Below are 18,961 nucleotides of genomic sequence, written 5' to 3'. Positions count from 1 at the left end.
GGTGGTGTGCTGGGTTCAGTTTCCTGGACTGATACAGAGTATATTGGTTCTCTCTCTGGCATTGAGTAGACCAGTTGATAGCAGTTCAAGTTTTTCTTAAATTGACCAAGAATTAAAAAAAAAAAATTAAAAAATGCAGCAAACTTTTATTTATGTTAAAACATCTGGAATTCTTGCTTAGGATAACAGTCCTTGGAGGTAGCTGCAATGTCCTGTGCACCAACAGGTACATTCACAGGTAAGAGAAATCTTGCTCAGGAAGAGCAGAGTCATCCATAACCAGCTCCCCATTTCAGGTTTTGCACTGCAGGTAAAATATCATCCACATTACTGATCTCTGCAACAGAATGGAAAGCAAAAGGGTAAGGCTTATGAACCCAGAATACCTTTGAGTTCAACCAAAATTCTAACTTAAACAGCTGGTGAATTAAATAAACTCCTCAGACCTTTTAATGCTTTCAGAAAAAAATCAACTGCGTTTATAAGTAACACGCTTAAGTAAAATGCAAGCCCATGTACAATGAAAATAGTGTTTTGGTCACTTCCTGAGGAAAGGTGGAAAGAAGGCAAGTGAGGCAAAAGGCAGCACCTTCCCTCACATCCTCCTCCTGTTTTAGCATAGCAGGAGTAAACAAAACATTTGTTAACTGTTTAGAGTTCTATGAGGAAGTGTTGGCATGAAGATAATCACTGTTGCAAATATTACTCACCTAGAAGACTTAGCAAATCTTGAATGAGAGCTTGAAAGGGCGGAAAGAAGCACTCGTGTTCTTCAAGCTTATTGATGATACTGGAATGGAAAGTGAGACATTCAGGTAAGAGATGCAAGGACATGGCAAGATCATCCCCTTGGCCATTTTGTTTTCTGTGCCATGACTTTGTGAAAATACTTAGTAAATAAACCCATGGACATCAATGTTCTGTTCTGCAGTTCTGAACCCTGCAGCCAACAAAGGAGCTGCCACAAGGATCTCTGATTTCACTACTAAATGCTAATACACATCCTTCCTTTCCCCCTCACATGGCACCAGGTAGTCTAGGGCCTGGAACATTTGTCTGCGTATGCTAAGTATGCTGCCTGGGGGTGGCTGGTATAAGTGTCTTGGAGGTGAAGCAAGAAATGCTTTATAAGCAGCTGTTCTCCAGTTAAAACTGAGAAATTAGTGCAGGATGGCTGAGGGAGTGAGTATTGTTAACTCAGCATGTGTCAGACTTGCTGCCTGCTCCCTTTTTAGTCTGTCTGTAAAGCACATGCTGAATGCAAGCTCTTGGGGTCTACCACCCAGATGTGGCTGTCATATGTTGAACATATAACTGGATTTGTCCAGTTTCTAAAGTATTTGTAGGCAGCTTGAGGCAAACCCTGCCTTAGCAACTAGAACGCTTCAGTATTACATCTGAGACTTGCATCACTTTCTCCTCCCCACCCAGGTGCAGGATTTGTCTCCTGATGAAACATGTATCCCATTAAGGCTTGTTTGATCACATTATCCATGCAAACCAGAGGGTGTTTTGGAGCCTTCTGGCCTCAATTTTTCCCTCTGTCAGCTTTATCGTTTTGACAGGATTCAAGATTTGTTTCAAGCAGTAACTAACACCTGTGCTGTCACAGCTCACTGACTTTGTAACAAACGATGAAAGTTTCTTTCAGCATCAGTTTTTGCCAGTTCTCAACTACTACATTTGACATTGGAGGAATGGTCAGCAATGGAACAGCCCCACATACCTGTGGATGTCTTGGGTGCCCAGAAGCTGCTGTACCTGCTCAGTCACGTTCTTATTAATGATGTCACACAGTTTCCCAACAGTATCCACTACCACAGTGGGTGGAGCTGAACTGTCTGTGGAAAAACAAACACCTCATGATTCTTGTAACAGTAATAATAGGGAAGTATTTTAGAGACAGTTGAATTCTTGCAGGTGCACAGATTTTATTTGATTTTCATAGATTTAGGCATACGCATTCCATCATTCACAGAAAACAGAGTGCCCGTGGTCAGAAATAAACAAATGTTAGCTCGGAATGGTGATTCTCTCACTAATCCTTTAGTGGCTAAAAAAATTTAGGCAGAGCTGTGTGTTCACAGCAGAGAGTGTATTAAAGTGCACCCTTACAATGTCAGTGGAAATCAGCCAACTGAAATTATATACATAGAGAAGGGGTTATTCATTAAGTTCTTGTGACACACTATAGGGACTAAGCCAATAAGGAACCTGCTTAACAAACATTTTGTTAACACCCAGAACTTGTTTTGGTACTAATTTTAACCTGTCTGTAGTGCTGTGACTGAAAGTAGCAGCCTCCTTTGTCCTTTTCTCCCTCAATTTCAGAAGAACTAGGCTTGGACAAGGCAATTTCTGAGCTGCAGTTATTAGGGGGATGTGAGGTTTCCTCATCTCCCACGCTGGCTGCAGGCAGGAACACTGCTTTCCTCCTGGAATGAGGCTCAGCAGCCCAGGAGCCTTGTTCTGGGACTGGACATCCTACAGCCCAGCACAGCCTTTTAACCCAGGAGCAGAAGCTGTTCTACAGAAGTTCCCACCAGAAGGAAAATAACTAACTACAGCTCTGAGTACTGACAGTTTTTCACATTCAACAACTTGTTTTGGTTTTTAAGTTTAGCAGCATAAGATGGAACTTTCTGAGGACTGGACCCAAATACACTTGAATGAATTACTGACCAGAAATCTACATCTGAGGCTGAGTTATTTTCTTCCTTAAACTTGCTGTGTCATTCTTAAGTGGAGAAAGAACAACAATTATTAAGTCAGCTCACCAAAAAAAAAGCTTTGTGGAAAAAATAAAAATTCTATTTCCCCGGTTATTCCCTTCTTCTGCCTCCCTGTTATTCCTCAGCAACTATTAAAGGCTTACAAATAACGGGGATTTGCTATTTGAACTGCAAATTGACAGGAATATATTTTTATCTCCTCAGTGAAGAAAATGCCTAGTTAATTCATTTCTCAATAGCTCAACGTAATTTTCTGTGAAGGAGGTCAGCTTTTCACCTATCTCTCTTCTTTGGAATGGTATGAACAAGCAGCAGGTGGTAAGTCGTTACCTAGTTCCAGGAGCTCATGGAGATTCCTCATGGCGTTGGTCATTTCCCCCAGCCTTGTGTAAACCTCATTCATCCGTGGATAAACACCATTCAGAGAATTCACATCAAACAACTTCTGGAAGTGAGAGACTATGGCAGACAGGGTTTGCAAGGACTGTGTCTGGCTGTTCTGGAGCAAGCAGGAAGAACTCATCAATGGTACTGGCTTAACAAGGCAAGGGTGCTTTTAGCTGTTAAACGTTCTTAAAACCAGTCTGAAGAATAGGTGTAACTTCCCTTCTGAAATCTCAGCATTTCAAGTATTTTTAAATCTAAAGACATAGTTTCAATAGCTTTCAGGCACAAACATACACCAAGTTCAAAATTCTCTTTTGAAAGCTTTCTTCTCTGTTGCTGAGAGAAGCATTTATATATTCTCAGCCCTGAGAGACATAACAGGATAATTCCTGAGACTACAGGGCAATGCAAATTCACTGCTGGTCAAGCGCCTTTGATTAAAGCAGTCTTCCCCAAGGATGAATTCATCCATTATGTTAAAACAATCTTTGACTATTGAATGTCTTCAAACAGGTATTTCTTAAATGCTGCAAGGCTTTCAAATGCACCAATCTAATTACTGTGTGACAAATGCATTTAAGAATTCTACAGTAACTTGTGATTATAAACCTCTGGTAAAAATTACCTTTTCCTTATGTTCTAATTCTTCCAAGATTGCATCTGCTATCAGCTGGAGGTCTTCCACTCGTACGGATTCTCTGTTATCCTGTGGATCTTTAGTGTTCCAAGGCATCAATTCCAGAGACAGTTTTCTCAAGGACCTATGCAAATCCTTTTAAAAGAAGGGAGGGGAGCCAACTTATTTTAGAATCTGATTGAATTGGTTTTTGTTATAGAAACAGTCATTTTTCTGTTTTTCATATGCAGTAACATTCCAGCACTGGATACGTTAAGGTTTCAATTTTCATGAATTTAAGTGTGTTGCTAACATTCTTTGATTTGAAAAGAACAGAGTGAAAAATATTATATTTGCTATGTATTACAGTTTCAGTGAAATAGGAAGTATTGTCACAAAGAGTTTCGCTTTGAACAAAACTATTTCACTTGTATTTGGATCAAAAAGTCACTGTTCTGTTCTGGTCAGACAAAAGGAAGGAAGAGAAGGCACCATCATTAATGTGTGAATTCCAGACTCTAAAGCTTAAGTTTCTTCCCAGGGACTCAGACAGTTAATAAAATGAAATAAAAGATTTACACAGAGAACTATTTCTGGTACATGTTTCACATGACAGCAGATTATTTGCAAAATTTAACACCAAGTCAGGCAATAACAAAAGCTACACACAAAAGCCCCCACAACTACACAAAGGGAGGGGTGGAGGACTGGAGAGCAGATGATAGGAAGACCAAGAAACAGAGTTACCTTTAGGGCAACCAGCTGATCTGCCCACATTTCTATAGTGAGTGGAAGGTGCTCAAATCCACATCCCTCTCCATTCTCTTTAATGTAATTTTGCACTGGCCCTTTGCTGGGCCGGAATATTGATGGAGGAGCTCTTGGGCTTTGCAAAATAGAATCAATACGGGACAAAACCTTCAACAACAAATAACAAATGTTATTGCTCAAATATGTATGATGCTTTGGAATAAAATCTCTCTCTATCACAGTCATGATTGCCTAAAATAAAGTCAAAAATAGCTCAAATATTACTGTTGACAAATTTAACACATGCATTCAACATGCAATAGACTCAAAAGACTTCAACATATACTATCTAAAAGATAAGTAAAAGTAATGCAAGTATATATTTCCCTTTGAAGGGTAGTTAATTTGATCCACTTGAGGCATTGCAACTTCCATAGTTAACAGTTTGATAAGTTTTATTATATTTAGGCTTTTGAATTACAAAATCCACTATCGCCGAAGATCTTGAACCAATCCCCTGTCCTGAACAGACTTCAGCTAAATCATATTTACCAGCCTAGTGTCTGCTTCCTTGCTGTGTTTTCAGGTAGTCTACACCGAGACAGAAAAGAACCAGCCCACACTGACTGCCAAATCCAGAACACGACTCATCTTGCATAGAGGATTTGACAGGCATTCTCAGCCTCAAACCAGCACACTCCAGTTGACACAGCTCAACAGAACATGCATGTTTCATTGTATCACTGCTAGAAACATGCAGAACAGATACAATTTGGGTACCTTCAAGTATTGCTGGCAATCTGCCTGCAGCTGATCGACTCCTGCAACTCTCTCAGAGTCTCTCTTTTCTTCTCTTTTTTCTCCAGTCCTGCTCTCTGAAAATCTGCACAAAAATACACACAGTGGGTCACACAAGCTGCCCTAGCAGGAGATGCTGCCTTTCAACTTGATGGAAGAACCAGGTGTGCAGCTTAAACATCCAAAGTAAATATCCATGTTATGATGCTGGCCAATAGAATTCCATCAGACCCAAGTAGCACAGACTGACAACACAATACCTAATGACAATATCGTTAATTTATCTCAAATCTCCAGGCTGAGGCTATGCCAGACTGCTTGCTGATTTAGAAGGGACACCACCAGTTTTTCTGTTGCCAGCGTTCTACTATGGCTGAAGACTTAAAATCCAGAATTTTAATCTAAAAGTTCAAATTTCAAGCTCAGTTGTTATCTGCTTCTGGAACATCTTTCCTGGTTTATTATCCAGAGCTCACTCTTCTCTTCATCTAAATGACACCTACTGCATGAGAGAATAGACCATTTAAATATACACACCATGTATATTTATTTTAAAGTTTAAGCGATGTCTTTTTCAGGCTATAAAATATTTTGCATTCAGTATACACATGGACAAATGACTACGTGAAATTACAGATAAAAACACTTTGTTAGTGCTGGATCTTTTATATCTTCCATGTATTTTCTTAGCAATATTTCAGAAAAATAGTCAATTTCGAAGAATAATATGGACATTACTTCAGTAGCTGCAACATTTTACCAACTCACACTTTCACATTCATAATGAAACCAGCAGCTTCCAGCTTATGGAAGCAGCAAACACCACAGAAGGCCCTGTATATACTGTCAGCAAAAGAACTCAAATCAAATCGAGAAAGACAAAATGAAATAAAAAATCCCACACTGCTGTGCCCCCATTTGGAGACCCTGCCATCATTTCAGAAATACAGAGGGTTTCAGAGGTCCAGCAGCACTTGCTGCCCATAACCAGGCTCCAAAGAATGCTGATAAGGCACATGCTTTATAAGCTACTCTCTACATTACAGGTTGCAAAGTAACTTTGCCTTCAGAATCCTGCCAGAGGATTCATGATAGTCCCTGAAAGAATATACTTACTGAGTATACTTCTTTAAAGCTTTCTGTAGTTTCTTCACTTGGTGCTTGTAAAATTTTAATTCCTGTGCAGTTGGCTTGCTAGAAAGAAAAAGTACCATGTTATAGGTCTTGCACTGGAAAGATAAAAATAAAAAAATAAAAAGATTAAAATAAAAAATATAAAATTCGTTCAAGCAGAAGAGTAAGAAAGCTTTGCCAGTGCCAAAACATTATTCTGGTAACTAAATTCTGCTACATTTCTACATGACAACAGCAATAAAGAGCAAACCATCAGCAGCTGTTATTAACAGTGTAGAAAGAAGAGTGTGGCTGTTGCCGCCACGTCTCCTTTCTTTGATCAGATTTCACACTTCACTTTTACAATTGCTGGTGCTTTGTAAAGCAAAGTCTACTGAAATGGCCTTACAAAGGATGATACTTATCCCTTCTCACCTTATTTCCAAATCTTTCTTGAGATTTATATTTTCAAGCAAAAGCTGTTCCTTCTTGGCTTTTGCTTCAATGAGTTGCTTCTGGAAAGACTGCAACATAGACTGGGTTATTTCTTATATTGCACTCATTTCACAGTGTACACGTCAAGAAGGGTTCCCAATTGTCTGGACAGCAAAGCAGCATGGAAGAGCAATCAGAGGATTGAGACTTGGTGCATTAGACCCCAGGTGGAGCACTGTGACTAAGGAGGTGTACACAATCGTCAGCAGACGCCCAACATTCTGCTGAATCCTTGCACAAGGACAGGGAACTCTTCCCACAGAGGTTACAAGTTCAGAAGACATGACAAGAACAAGGAACGGAAATCAAACACGTTTATGTTTCTATGTGGCTCTTGAAGGGTTACCATTGAGAGATCTGCACTGACTTATTCTTGGCAGTTCCATACCGTGAGCAGTGCTTTGTAATTAGGAGTAGCATCTAGATTTAAGAACTCTTCCTTGTTTTTTACTTCTCTCTGCACCTCATCTTCATCTTTTTTATATTGCCTGTTGGGAAAAATAAATTGGCTCAGCTTACTGCAGTTCCATTAGCTCAAAATTTTAAGTTGGTTTAGTTAGCAGTTATGTATGATAAACCATACAAAGTAAATAGACTAGAATTCTGCCCTAGGATCCATGCTCTAACTTCTGGGAAAGCTGTTTCATATGCCAATGAAGTGCACTTATCCACAAGAGAAACTCCTGTACAACCAAATCCCATTTCAGTTTTCTTAATAGTAATCTCAAGCTATAGGAATGTCTCAGGTTTGTTTTGTTTGTTTGTTGCTTTGTGCCATGCAGGCTCTGGGATAGAGATGAAAACCTTTAGTTTTGGGAGTTCAATCAATTGAGCACAGCTAATGCAGTAATTCTGCCTGTGAACTATGGCAAAAGAGACAGGGAAAGGGGGAGAAAAAAAAAAACCTTATAGTTCAAGTATCTGAATACCCCTAAACCTCCTAACTGTCCTGGTCTCCTGACTGAGAAGCTGCTTAGCCTGACTGCCAGTTATTCTCTGGAAATATCCAAATTTCCATGACCATTATAACCCTTTGCTGTTTCTTACATATTAGTGATACCTGGAGCATAGAATATTTACCACTATAAGACTTAAAAACAGCAAGGGCTAAGAAAATTTCAAACAGTAGAATCACAAGGCATCAATGAGACCTACCTCAGCTCCTTTTTAATCTGACTAATTTGAGATTCATAATAATCAATTAGACAAAGGTACCTGAAGAAAGGAAAAATGTTAATTTTGAATTTCTGATATTCCCCCAAAACTCATACTATGACCATCCCAGAGGAACAGGTCAGCTTACATAGCTACGCTTTGGAAGTGGCTGCTCCAAACACTGAAGTTCCTCTCAAACCAGATAAACATGGTCACACTTTGCCAAAATGGAAAAGCAGACACATTGAATCTATACTAGTTTAGAAATAGCAAAATATTTAAGAGGAGAAAAAAGTTAAATCTGCCCACCAGCCTCCTCATCTTATGCCTGTGGTTACCCAGCAAGATTAACAGAGAGGCACAGTCAAAAATAAAGTGTCTTGAGCACTCTGAGATTGTCTGGTTTGGAGAGACAGTTGAGAGAGGACAGGGAACCAAATTCAGTGATCCTTCCTCTCATACAGTGAGGGCTCAAGAAAAAAGCTGAGCACACACAATCCCTCTTAAAAGCTTCCAAGGTAAACACTGCTGGCCAGGCCTAGAGAGCCAGGTGATATCAACACAATAAAGCAATGGCTACCTGAGGCCTAGGAATTGGCAAATGTCTGATTGTAGCAGAGCTATGGAAATCCTCCTAGCAAGAGATACAACCTCGTGATACTTTGGGAACTTACCCCAAAGTACTTGGAAGCTCACAACAAGCCTGCAGTCAGCAATTGCAAACATCACTTCCCTAAACTGGAAAGGCTCTTTTTGGGGGGGCTAAGGATGGTGTTTGTTGGGGGGATCTGTTTATTTTTAACTTACATTTTTAAATGTTAGAATCCTAGGATGAGATCATGCTAGCCAACACTACAGCTACAGAGCAGAGTGAATCATTCCCTTCCCTTTGCTGACATCTAGTGTGAGCAATGGATGGTAATTTTTTAATTTCTGCCATGGACTTATCTGGCTCACAATTTCACAAAAGAAACATATCACTGCACGGAGATACCTTCACAAGAATTAATATTTCATCTTGTACTCCTAAAGTCTCCAGACTACTTTTTTCCCACATATAAATACCAAGAAGCATTACTTTAAAATCCGTTTCTTCATTTAATGTTACAGGTGGTTCAGCAGTAGAAGAGAATTGCTTACCGCTGATCCAGGAGAGACTTGGGGGCTCTTTCGCAAAACTGACAGAACATTTTGTTTTGAGTAGAAAGTCGCTGCTGCTCCTCCCTCCCAACTCTGCTCAGTGCCTTCTGCAAGCGGGCAATAATCTCTTCCTGTTCTTGCAGCCTTTCCTGCTGTTGTTGGTATTTTTCCTGGGAACAGGCAATGGGAGCGTTATTGAATAGTTCTGACCCACAAGCTGACTGCGTACAAGCCTAGGCACAGCCCCAGGGAAGATGAGCACTTGGGTTTCAGCCGTGCTGAAGAGACAGTGGAAGAGTAACACAGATATTTTTCTAAATTATTTCTAGAAAACTGCAGTTTGAAGAAACTTAGCTATAAACAGTGTACTAACCCTATGACCCAAGACTCATGTTTATTTACAGCAGTGAAATATTTTGAGACCTTTCATAAGTCAAAAGTTTGAATCCTCAGGCAGCACTATCTGAATTACCTGTGAAGCCTGTTGCTCTTTTTGAAGTTTCTTGACTTGGTTCTGCTGCTGGCATGCTTTAGCTATTGTTTCATCTTCCAGCTGACAAATTTTGGCCTTAATGTTTTTCACCACATTTTCTAAATCGTTAGCCCGTTGCTCTTGCTGAGATGCCCGACCTTGTTCCAGTCGTACCACATTTCTGAAAAAAGAAATAAATCCTTGAATTTAAATTAAACTCATTTCACTATAGACAGCGCAGAAAGCACAAGCCTGACTTTATTGTGATGACCTTTGATAACATCCTGTGGCAGCAGGTATGGGAAATACACTGATATGAGAAGAAGCTTGAAAGGAACTGGGACAGCATTACTGCATATTGAATAATAACCTCAGGAAAAAGGTCTCAGACCTCCAGTGACATTAGAACTCCACCAGGCTGGAGATGCTCACTGATAATACTTTTACTCTCCAGGTAATTTCCTTCCACTGCATCTTACCTAAGGCATTGATTTGCCTCCATAAGTCCCTGCATCACCTTCTGCTGTCGCTCAGTGTCTTCCACCAGCGTTTTTAATGCATGTCTTATTTCCTGAGAAGACTGACGGTCTAGGACAATCATATCTGGAGACACAAAACATAAGTAAAGTCACAGTGACAGCCAAAGAAGATAGCCTGTCTGCTGCCACTTGGAAGTGACAGCTTTGGAGATGCCTTATGAACTTAGGGTTACTATTTCCAAATCCAAAGAGGGGCAAAATTACATTTGCTTACCTGATGTATCTCTGCACCTTTGGGGAGCAGCAAAACTCACAGGTTTCAATCCATGACGCATTAATACCTTGTTTAGGCTTTCCCACTCTGCCTTCTCCTGCTTCATTGGGAGAAAGGAAAAAAGAGGCAGAAACCTGAGTTTTTCACATCACCTGTGCAGCAGAAGGTACCGAATGCCCACAAATTAAAGCAAACCAACCCCAAACCCCCAAGAGGCCACTACAGGAGGGCTTGTGAGAAGCTCCAATAGTACCTGCAAAACACATTGGGGAAAAGCGTACTTAACAACACACAGCGCGATCAGTTTTCCTGATCCCTATTTGAAAGCAAAATACACGCAATGAGTGAAATTCGTCTCTTTAGGAAACCCAAACCACCGGCCCTCGGGTCCCTCCAACGTACGCGGGGCGCAGCGGCCCCGCGGCGAGCGGAGCCCTCAGCGAGGCGGCGGCGGCGGCTCTGGGGGTTCGCGGACTGTTCCCTCGCGGTTTTGTCCCGCTCCAACCACCCAGCAGTGACACCCGGGGCCAGCGGAGTACCTCAGTCATGGCGAGGGCCGCAGGGCAGGAGACGGGCCGCTCCTCAGGCCGCGGAGCCGCTCGGGCGGGAGCGGAGCGGCGGCAGCGGGCGGGCGGGGCCGGCGCTGCGCGGGCGCCGCCATCTTGCGGCGCGGGAGGCGAGGGGAGGAGAGCGGGCGGAGGTAGGAGCGGGGGCACGGCGGGAGCTGCGCCGGGGCGCGGGGCTAAGAAAAACAAAAAATAAAGACAGGGGGAAAAAGCAAAAAAAGCTCGTTGATGGCGGTAACGGTGGGGGCAGATCTGCCGTCCTTGGGGTTCATGGGTTTCCCGGTACGCCGCCCCGCGATGAGCGCTGCCGGGATTAGATGGATGCTCTGGGAGCCGTAATCCCAGCCCAGTTTTCAGAACGAGCCCTTCCGTGTAAAGGAGTAACTGTGGCCTTGGGCCGCAGCGTTGGTCAGTGAATAGAGGCGGTGGGTGCAGCAGCGAGGTGCGTCCCCGGTTCGGAGCAGCGGGGGCCGGAGGCGCTGCGCCCGCTCCCTCCTGGAGCAGCTTTCCCTTGGGACGCGGTGGGATGGGCTGGCCTCCAGATAACATCCCCGGCCTAGAGCCTGCCTTCGGGTTTGGTGTAAAATAAACGTGTATTGCTTCATTACCATGATTTGGGGGGGGGGGGGGAAGAAAAATTGTGTGTTCTGGGACGCTTCCTAACGCTTTCAGCATTGATCCTAAACGATGCCTAAAATCCACGCCGCAGGACTGCGGCCTGCTCGGGCTGACGAAGGCTCTGGGCTGTCTGGGACACCCCTTGTGGCATCTCCTGCCTGCCCGAGGCCGCTCCCTGTGCTGATCCCTGCCCGGGACACGCGGGTCTGTGCCCAGCCTGCTCCTTGGAAGGAGGAGGCTGGCCACAGCCTGCCTGACTCCCACCGGGAGTGTGCCCGGGGATGCCGCCTTTGCAGGAACCAGAAACTTCAGGAACGGCCAAAACAATTATTTGTTAATTTATTAGCACGTGTTATTATCTGTTTGTTTATTGATAGGCACAGACAAAGCAGATGATGATGAAATTAATGAGTGAGAATAACACATTGAAAAACAGTGGTTGTAAACCCTGTCGTGGTCTAAAATCTTCTTAAGTAAGAAATTAGTTCCTTGTGGTTCACATAGATTTTGTGACTGAATTGCCAGGTCAAATTTACTAATGTGCTTGTTGAAAGCGGTTTAGAAAAGGGAGGAGGTGAAGTTATTGCCTGTGCTATTTTCCTAGTCCCAAATTCATTACGGTCTGGGACTGAGATGGGCAGCTCTGGATTGGGTTCCTGCTTTGGTCAAGTTCTTCATTTGTAAGCTTTGTCTCACTAAACAGGCAGCCCATTTTTACATCTAGTAACTGATTAAGTTAAGAGGAGCTAGTAAAGTTAGGACAATCTACACTTACTTGGTTTTGTAAAATATAATATTTTTAAAAATACACTTGCCTTCCTGTCTTACAGAAAGATGGTTGTATTTTAAATGTTTTTATTTCATCATATATATGACAGTACTGCATGTTAGTTAATCATGCTTTTAAAAATGTCCTTTATCTTAGCTGGAGAAAATGATGAAACTTTAGATGTCAGCACTTCTCTGCTACTATTCTTCTTTTCTATTTTTTTCTTGCTGCTAATTGGATTAAAAGCTCTTTTGGCTTCTATGGCATCCGGTGAGGAGATTACTGTCTGTGACGATGAAATAAGGTAAACAATCAGAACTGTGATATGAACAGATTTGGAAAGATATCCACAGTTCCAGTGGTCACTTATGACTGTATCTAAACTTAAAAAATTACTTAAATAAAAGGATATCTTGCCAGATCCCTTCCCCGGTGTCTGTGTGTGCAGAATTGCATATCCCAATGATGTAGGTAGTGTTTATGAGATTACGGACAAATCTGTTAACACAGGAAATAGCTAATCTGGCCATGCTATTTTTTCAAGTCTAAAAAGCTGAAACACTTTCTTTGAGACCAATCAAATAATATATTTTAATGCCTACCAAGAAATAGCAGAACTGTCCAGGAGTATCTTGCAACTAAATATAATTTTCTTATCTATTGTCACCTGAAATGGGAGTTTCAGAGGTTAGATGCGTAGCTGAGTCTTTGTACTATTTGTCAAACTGAGTCTGTTTAACTGTTTATATTTTGTGATGTTCTGTCATATCTGAATGTCTGAAAAACATGAAAATATAAGCAGTTCTGTAAGCTTATTCTTTCAAGTCTCGTTTTTTGTTTGCAAAAAGTGACTTGCTCAGAAGCAGTAAAGCTTTGAACTGCAGACATTGGGACTTGAACTTTCAACAATTAATTTACTTTGTTGGTTTCTCCTTAGGTCTCGATACAGCCACCTAGAGAAGATGACAGATTTGGTGGCTGTTTGGGAAGTAGCTTTAAGTGATGGTGTTCATAAGATTGAATTTGAACATGGGACCACTTCAGGAAAGCGTGTTGTCTATGTTGATGGAAAGGTGAAAACGCTATGTGCCCAAAATTCACTGTGATACAGATTAGACAAGTGCACTTCCATGCAACACACATCACAACAAACAAAAGACTAATAAATGCGAGTGAGGTACATTCAGTTAATTACCTAATTTAATAAACTGCATCATTCTTTTCTTCAGTTCCAATTAAGGTGTGAGTATTCATGAAGTGCTTTGCTGTCCCTGGGCAGAGGCACTCTGTCCGTACAAAGCACTGCGTATGCATTCATTCACAAATAATAGTTCAGTACTGAGTTGTCTCCTGAGTTCCAGTTCAATTTTTTAATATTAAAACATGCACTCAGGTTTTTCAATTAATACCTCCTGTCTTTGTTTTTTGTTGTTTTTTTTTTTTTTTAATTTTTTTTTTTCTACAGGAAGAAATAAGAAGAGAATGGATGTTTAAATTAGTGGGTAAAGAAACATTCACTGTTGGAGCTACTAAAACTAAAGCTGCTATTAACATTGATGCAGTCAGTGGCTTTGCATATGAATATACTTTGGAGATCAATGGAAAGAGTCTCAAGCAGTATATAGAGAACAGGTTAAAAACAACCAATACTTGGATATTGAACTTGGGAGGTACAGACTACAGAATTGTTCTAGGTAAGTAAACATTGAGTGACTACATGTTGCTGCCTTTGAATAAACTTGTGTGCATTTAAAAGCTGGTAATTAAGAGAAAGCACAGTTCAGTGGGTAGCTCTGATGCAGTATAAAATCCTGGGGGATGTGGAAGTTTGGAATGAAATGCCAAAGACAGTCTGAAAAATAATGGTCTTGTTACACATGTGTGAGCCTACAGCATGGTGGTCTAGATTTGGGGGAAAAAGAAAAAAACAATTGGGAAGCATTACTCATGCTGCATCCATAGGGCTGTCCAAGCAAGGCAGTTCTCCAGGTGAAGCCTGTTACAGAAGTTTTACCTGCATTGTGATCAAACCTCATGTGTGTCTAAGTTTGTTCAGCACGTAACCAGGCTTTCCTACCAAAAATCATCAGCCATGGTCAAGAAGTCTTTATCTGAAGTGCAACAATGTTATTCCATATTTTTGATAGATTGATGAGCATCCTTTTTTCTGCATCACTTCTTATCTACAAACTTAAACTAAAACTTTCCAATAATGTTCTTTCACTTTCCTAATACCAAGGCAATACATTGCTTCTCTTCTGCCCCCCCCTTTCCCAGTTACATTACAAGCAGGTGGGAGGAAGGGATCCCTTGAAGAATTTGTCCTTGGCATCTAGTGGGAAATCTTCCACTTGGGCATTGCTGTAAGGTTAGAGCTGGAGACAAGAGATCTCAGACTACGATTTCTTCTTAAACCTCAGGACAAAATGAACTGCCCTAAGCAGTGAAGAAAGACAGTTTTAGTGCCAGAAACAGATAAGTCTCTTCACAGAATTTTAATCTCCCTATGCTTACTGGAAAGGCAAGCAGGGTTCAGCTCTCTGCTGATGTTGTGTGAATGACAGTGTCAGTAAAGGGATTCTAGAGCAAAGTAATTTAAGGAGGATGTGCTGGGAGAAGTAAAAGAATATTCTGTTTCAAATGCAAAAAAAAAAAAAAATCTAAGATTGATATTTAAAATGGTACTTTGTACTTTCGAAATGTTAAGAATACAAACAGCTTGATGGATGTTAAATAATGCTGCTTTTGAATTAAATTGACCTGGAAAAAGTTACAGCTTTATTGAATAAACAGCACTCAAATAATTAACAGAAATTACTTCACTTTTCTGTCTTTTAATTTTTTCAGTTTAAGACTGTCAGAGTACCTCTGGCACTATTCAGACCACAGTATTAATAGCCAGGGCTAGGAAGGGGTAAAAATGTATCTTCAAAGCAAAAGTTGATGACAGAGCCTCCTATCTCTCCAGTGTGAGATCAAACCCTATAGCTCAGGTACTACGGCTACTTAGGAACTTCTTTTGGGAATTGGAAGTAAAATTCAACAGAAAACTTTTAAAATCCCTAGTTCCCTGTTTGTAGGGAGAAAAAAAAAATACTTTGTTCTTTCTACCTTGTTTTCTTTTTCCTTCACAGAAAAGGACACGATGGATGTGTGGTGCAATGGTCAAAAAATGGAAACAGCGGTATGTGATCCTTTCCAAAGGCTCTTCCCAGGCTATGGATATGTAACCAAAGCTTGGCAGAATAAGCCCCAAAGGGGCACATTATCTCCCTTTACCAAAGAGGCTGAGGCAGCCAGGACACTCCTGGTCTGTTCCAAATGACCTTCACTGAATTTTATAATGGGCAGTGTTTCAGTTCAGATGCCAAACATCTGCTTGTTTAAGGATAAATGATGCTTTTCTTTACCCTTTTTAGACAAACAAAAGAAATTTGAGTCAGTTGTGCAGGTTTTTAAGGGAGAAAACTTTCTAGGGATTGGAAAGGACTTGAGTTTGATGCAGAGTGTAGAGCTACTGCATCCAAACCTGCTTGTAATAATGGTCACTGAAAGTTGAACACATGTAGTCTGTGTGCAGTCATGCTTTTTTCCATCTAGAGATGTTCCTAATACTTAGGGCCCAAGAGCCTCATTGGAACAAGTCAAATCTTTTATCTTGATCACATCTGCATTAATTTTTAGAGCAGGCTGACAGCTAGGTTGTTTATCTGTTTGGTGTCTTTCTGTTCATGATGGCTCTCAATATGCACACCAGGTAGGCTTCCCCATCCTTGAAGGGTGTGCTTTCTCACCAGGGGGTGTCAAAGTTGTTATTGCTGCCACAAGGAAGCCCCTGGATGAGGACAAATTCAAAAATCAACAGTTCTGCTATACCTGAGAGTAGGATGAAAAGATTCACCAAACGTTTGGTTAGTAATTAGTGGAAGAAACCTCCTCTCTCAGTAAATCAGGACTTCTGCTCGTGATAGCTCGGCCTTTTCTATAGTGTACTGAAAACACTCTGAGGTGTCCTTGCAAGCTGTGAGTGCAGGTTTAGTGCCAAACTGTGCTTCCATTAGAGCAGCACATGGATTGTTCTGCTGTCACAAACATCATGACAAAAGCACAGCCCTGCCTGGAAAAATCTATATCAGGAAATTACAGAAGTGCAGCAGGAGATGTGTGTCTAAGATACACAGCTGTTGTACTCAGTTCAGGGATGTGCTGTGGAAGGCATCCTTTCACTGCCACTTGAGCATAGGTTTGTGTGGCACCTACGGGTTGTGCAGCAGAACTTGGCAAGATGCTGCCTTTTCTGTTTTTATTTACTGACATGAATCAGTAATATTGATTCACAAACTCCAACTTTACCATTTCTGATTGTGTGCAATTTTCATCGTCATCTGATACCCACAAGTCTTTAACTGGGCACCTTGACAGAGCCCTGCCTGAGATTCAGCTTTCAGGCAGTATTTGTCACAGGTACCTAAAGCTGCTCTAACTGTGGGAACTACAAGTGATCCTGATATTTGTGCACTCAGGCTTTTAATTTATTAAAATATCACATGTCTGTTTTTATTCTTGTCTCCTTTCGTCCAGGGTGAATTTGTGGAAGATGGGACTGAAACTCACTTCACTGTTGCTGATCACAGCTGTTGCATTAAGGCTGTCAGTAGTGGGAAACGAAAAGAAGGAATTATTCATACCCTTATTGTGGACAACAGAGAAATTCCAGAGGCTGTGGAATAGCTTCTGGTTAACTGATTATGGTAGGACTAAGATCAGGAATTTTCAATTACTGTGGTAATTATTTTAATATGTACTACTTGGTACATCTAGTTTGTGCTGGGTTTATTTTCTAGTTTCTGTACAGGAAATTATTCTTTTTGAGGACCAGATGAAAATAATTACATACAACCTCTGACATATCCAGTTTTTTTTAAAAAGCTACATATATATATACATATATATATAATATATAGCATATTACTATATGTGGGGAACACTGGTGAAATAGAAAATATGCATTGGGAAAAAAACATGCGATAATAAAATGAAAGATAAATATTCAGTAACACTGAATCCTTAACTGCAGGTGTGTGTGTAGGGAAGAGAAAGCCTGTACTAGGCACAGGAGTAAGATGTTAAAAGCTTTCTCTACAGCTATTTTATCTATTAAGCTGATTACAGAACTTGCACATGCAGTTAAGGAGAGTTATACAGTTAATAAAAAGGTTAATAAGGAAATACATAGTTACCAATACTTGTGTTACAGTATTAAATTAATACTGAGTTGTGAAAGCAGTTATCTATTCCCACTTAGGAGCAGGATGTTACATTGTGCCAAAACCAACATTCCTTTAGGTGTTCTGAAAACAGATGCTGTAGTTCAGAAACTCTTTACTGAGTTTTTTCAAAAAAGAAAATAAAAGAGAAAAATATTCCTGCCATGAAACCCCTTTAAAAATGATATCTCTTGAAGCATGTGGACATAAGAACTTACCTTTGTTCAGTGCTAAGAAATCTTAAATCTACAATTATGTGTTTTCATGGCAGTAATGTGTGAATCAAGAAATATGAGGAAAAAGTGGACAGAAATGGAAAACAATTGGTTACTTTAATGGAATAGTTAAAATAGGAGTAAACTAATTCTGTTTTCAGAATTGCAGCATAATTTATAAGGGCAACCTTTCTGTTAGAGACTCACACTACAAAACTACCTTTTGCAAGTGCAAGCATAGCTAATCTTTAATATAATTTTTAAAAACCCCAAAATACAAATATATTAATCTAAAAGTTTATTTTGTAATGGTTAAAAAAATTTCCACTTTTAACCACAGAATTCAGAACTAAACTTCTATAACTTAATTTCTTTTGGACTTGTGAGTGGTTCCTAGCACTGCAACTACTAGCTCAGGAGCTGCAGGTGCAGTACAAGCATCCTGGGAATCCATTAACAAATTATTTTGACAAGTTTTATTAAATGCTAATTTCATCTGTGTTTTAGAGATCAGATTGCTCCCCATCAGCAGGCTTTACTAGAGGAAGTTTCCATGTACCCAAGTGCTGGACTGAATTCCCTTTCACACTGGAATTACTGTAACAGCTTTTGGGCTTTTTCCGTGTATTTGCTTCAGGTCACTGCAGAAGCAATGTGGGTATACCTGGCTACAAAGCTGACAATGTAATCTTTAAAAGATGTTGGTAAAGGTAGATTAATTGAAAAATAATTTCAAGCTGTAGCTTGAACCAGTTCTCTACTATTTTGTAGCCTTTCACAGAGATTGAATGTTGCTGAGAAATCTGAAGCCCATGTATAGTACAAATCACATTCTTAAGACTAGAAAAATACAGGTTAACACATAGTAACATTCAAACTTTTTATTTTGAATATATATATCTACAATGCTTAAAGTAACTAATAAAGACTCTACAGCAACCACTGTAAAAATAATGAAGTATTGTCTCATGTTTGTCATAACTGTATATAACAGCATGTCCCTAAGCAGAAAACAGCTCTCATCTGCTACATTCTCCTTTCTTGAATCAAAACAAAACTTAAGAATCAAAAGGCACAACCAAGGTTTCTTGTGTTTCCCTGACATATACAATATC

At 40.4% G+C, this 18,961-nt stretch overlaps 2 protein-coding genes across 8 annotated transcripts; one reads left to right on the top strand and one right to left on the bottom strand.

Annotated features, from left to right (window-relative positions):
• Positions 1 to 126: 126 nt before the first annotated feature.
• Positions 127 to 11,094, bottom strand: CEP70 (centrosomal protein 70). Of its 5 annotated transcripts, none has more exons than XM_066190311.1 (15): positions 10,951 to 11,087; positions 10,412 to 10,511; positions 10,138 to 10,261; positions 9,659 to 9,839; positions 9,187 to 9,356; positions 7,280 to 7,379; positions 6,832 to 6,920; positions 6,400 to 6,477; positions 5,266 to 5,368; positions 4,483 to 4,653; positions 3,745 to 3,891; positions 3,063 to 3,231; positions 1,727 to 1,841; positions 711 to 790; positions 127 to 337 (listed from the first exon to the last, which is right to left on the bottom strand). In XM_066190311.1, the coding sequence occupies exons 1-15, from the start codon at positions 10,957 to 10,959 to the stop codon at positions 270 to 272; spliced, it is 1,704 nt and encodes a 567-aa protein (XP_066046408.1). In that variant the 5' UTR covers positions 10,960 to 11,087; the 3' UTR covers positions 127 to 269. The 5 variants fall into 5 exon arrangements, with proteins under 5 accessions (XP_066046408.1, XP_066046410.1, XP_066046411.1 ...); XM_066190313.1 differs by having other exon boundaries at positions 10,412 to 10,508; XM_066190314.1 differs by lacking the exon at positions 10,951 to 11,087 and adding an exon at positions 10,665 to 10,681.
• On the top strand, positions 11,072 to 18,958 carry FAIM (Fas apoptotic inhibitory molecule). Of its 3 annotated transcripts, none has more exons than XM_066190317.1 (5): positions 11,072 to 11,111; positions 13,302 to 13,437; positions 13,830 to 14,058; positions 15,499 to 15,548; positions 16,946 to 18,782. In XM_066190317.1, the coding sequence occupies exons 2-5, from the start codon at positions 13,327 to 13,329 to the stop codon at positions 17,093 to 17,095; spliced, it is 540 nt and encodes a 179-aa protein (XP_066046414.1). In that variant the 5' UTR covers positions 11,072 to 11,111; positions 13,302 to 13,326; the 3' UTR covers positions 17,096 to 18,782. The 3 variants fall into 3 exon arrangements, with proteins under 3 accessions (XP_066046414.1, XP_066046413.1, XP_066046415.1); XM_066190316.1 differs by lacking the exon at positions 11,072 to 11,111 and adding an exon at positions 12,611 to 12,668; XM_066190318.1 differs by lacking the exons at positions 11,072 to 11,111; positions 13,302 to 13,437 and adding an exon at positions 13,444 to 13,541 and having other exon boundaries at positions 16,946 to 18,958.
• Positions 18,959 to 18,961: the final 3 nt, after the last annotated feature.

Source organism: Chamaea fasciata, unplaced genomic scaffold (genome assembly GCF_029207755.1).
Source record: "Chamaea fasciata isolate MVZ Bird 193981 ecotype frontalis unplaced genomic scaffold, bChaFas1.0.hap1 SCAF_8, whole genome shotgun sequence".
NCBI classification, from domain to species: domain Eukaryota; kingdom Metazoa; phylum Chordata; class Aves; order Passeriformes; family Sylviidae; genus Chamaea; species Chamaea fasciata.
Note: the sequence above shows the minus strand (reverse complement) of the source record. Positions and strands in the feature narration are given on the sequence as shown.

Bases quoted from the DNA above. Each gene is read 5' to 3' on its own strand.
- FAIM (XM_066190316.1), top strand. From the start codon at position 12,625: ATGGCATCCGGTGAGGAGATTACTGTCTGTGACGATGAAATAAG. The intron at 12,669-13,301 runs GTAAACAATCAG...GTTTCTCCTTAG, and splicing joins GTCTGTGACGATGAAATAAG to GTCTCGATACAGCCACCTAG. The intron at 13,438-13,829 runs GTGAAAACGCTA...TTTTTTCTACAG, and splicing joins TTGTCTATGTTGATGGAAAG to GAAGAAATAAGAAGAGAATG.
- CEP70 (XM_066190311.1), bottom strand. The intron at 6,478-6,831 runs GTGAGAAGGGAT...TTTTCTTTCTAG, and splicing joins AAGAAAGATTTGGAAATAAG to CAAGCCAACTGCACAGGAAT. The intron at 338-710 runs GTGAGTAATATT...ATTCTGTTGCAG, and splicing joins AGATTTGCTAAGTCTTCTAG to AGATCAGTAATGTGGATGAT.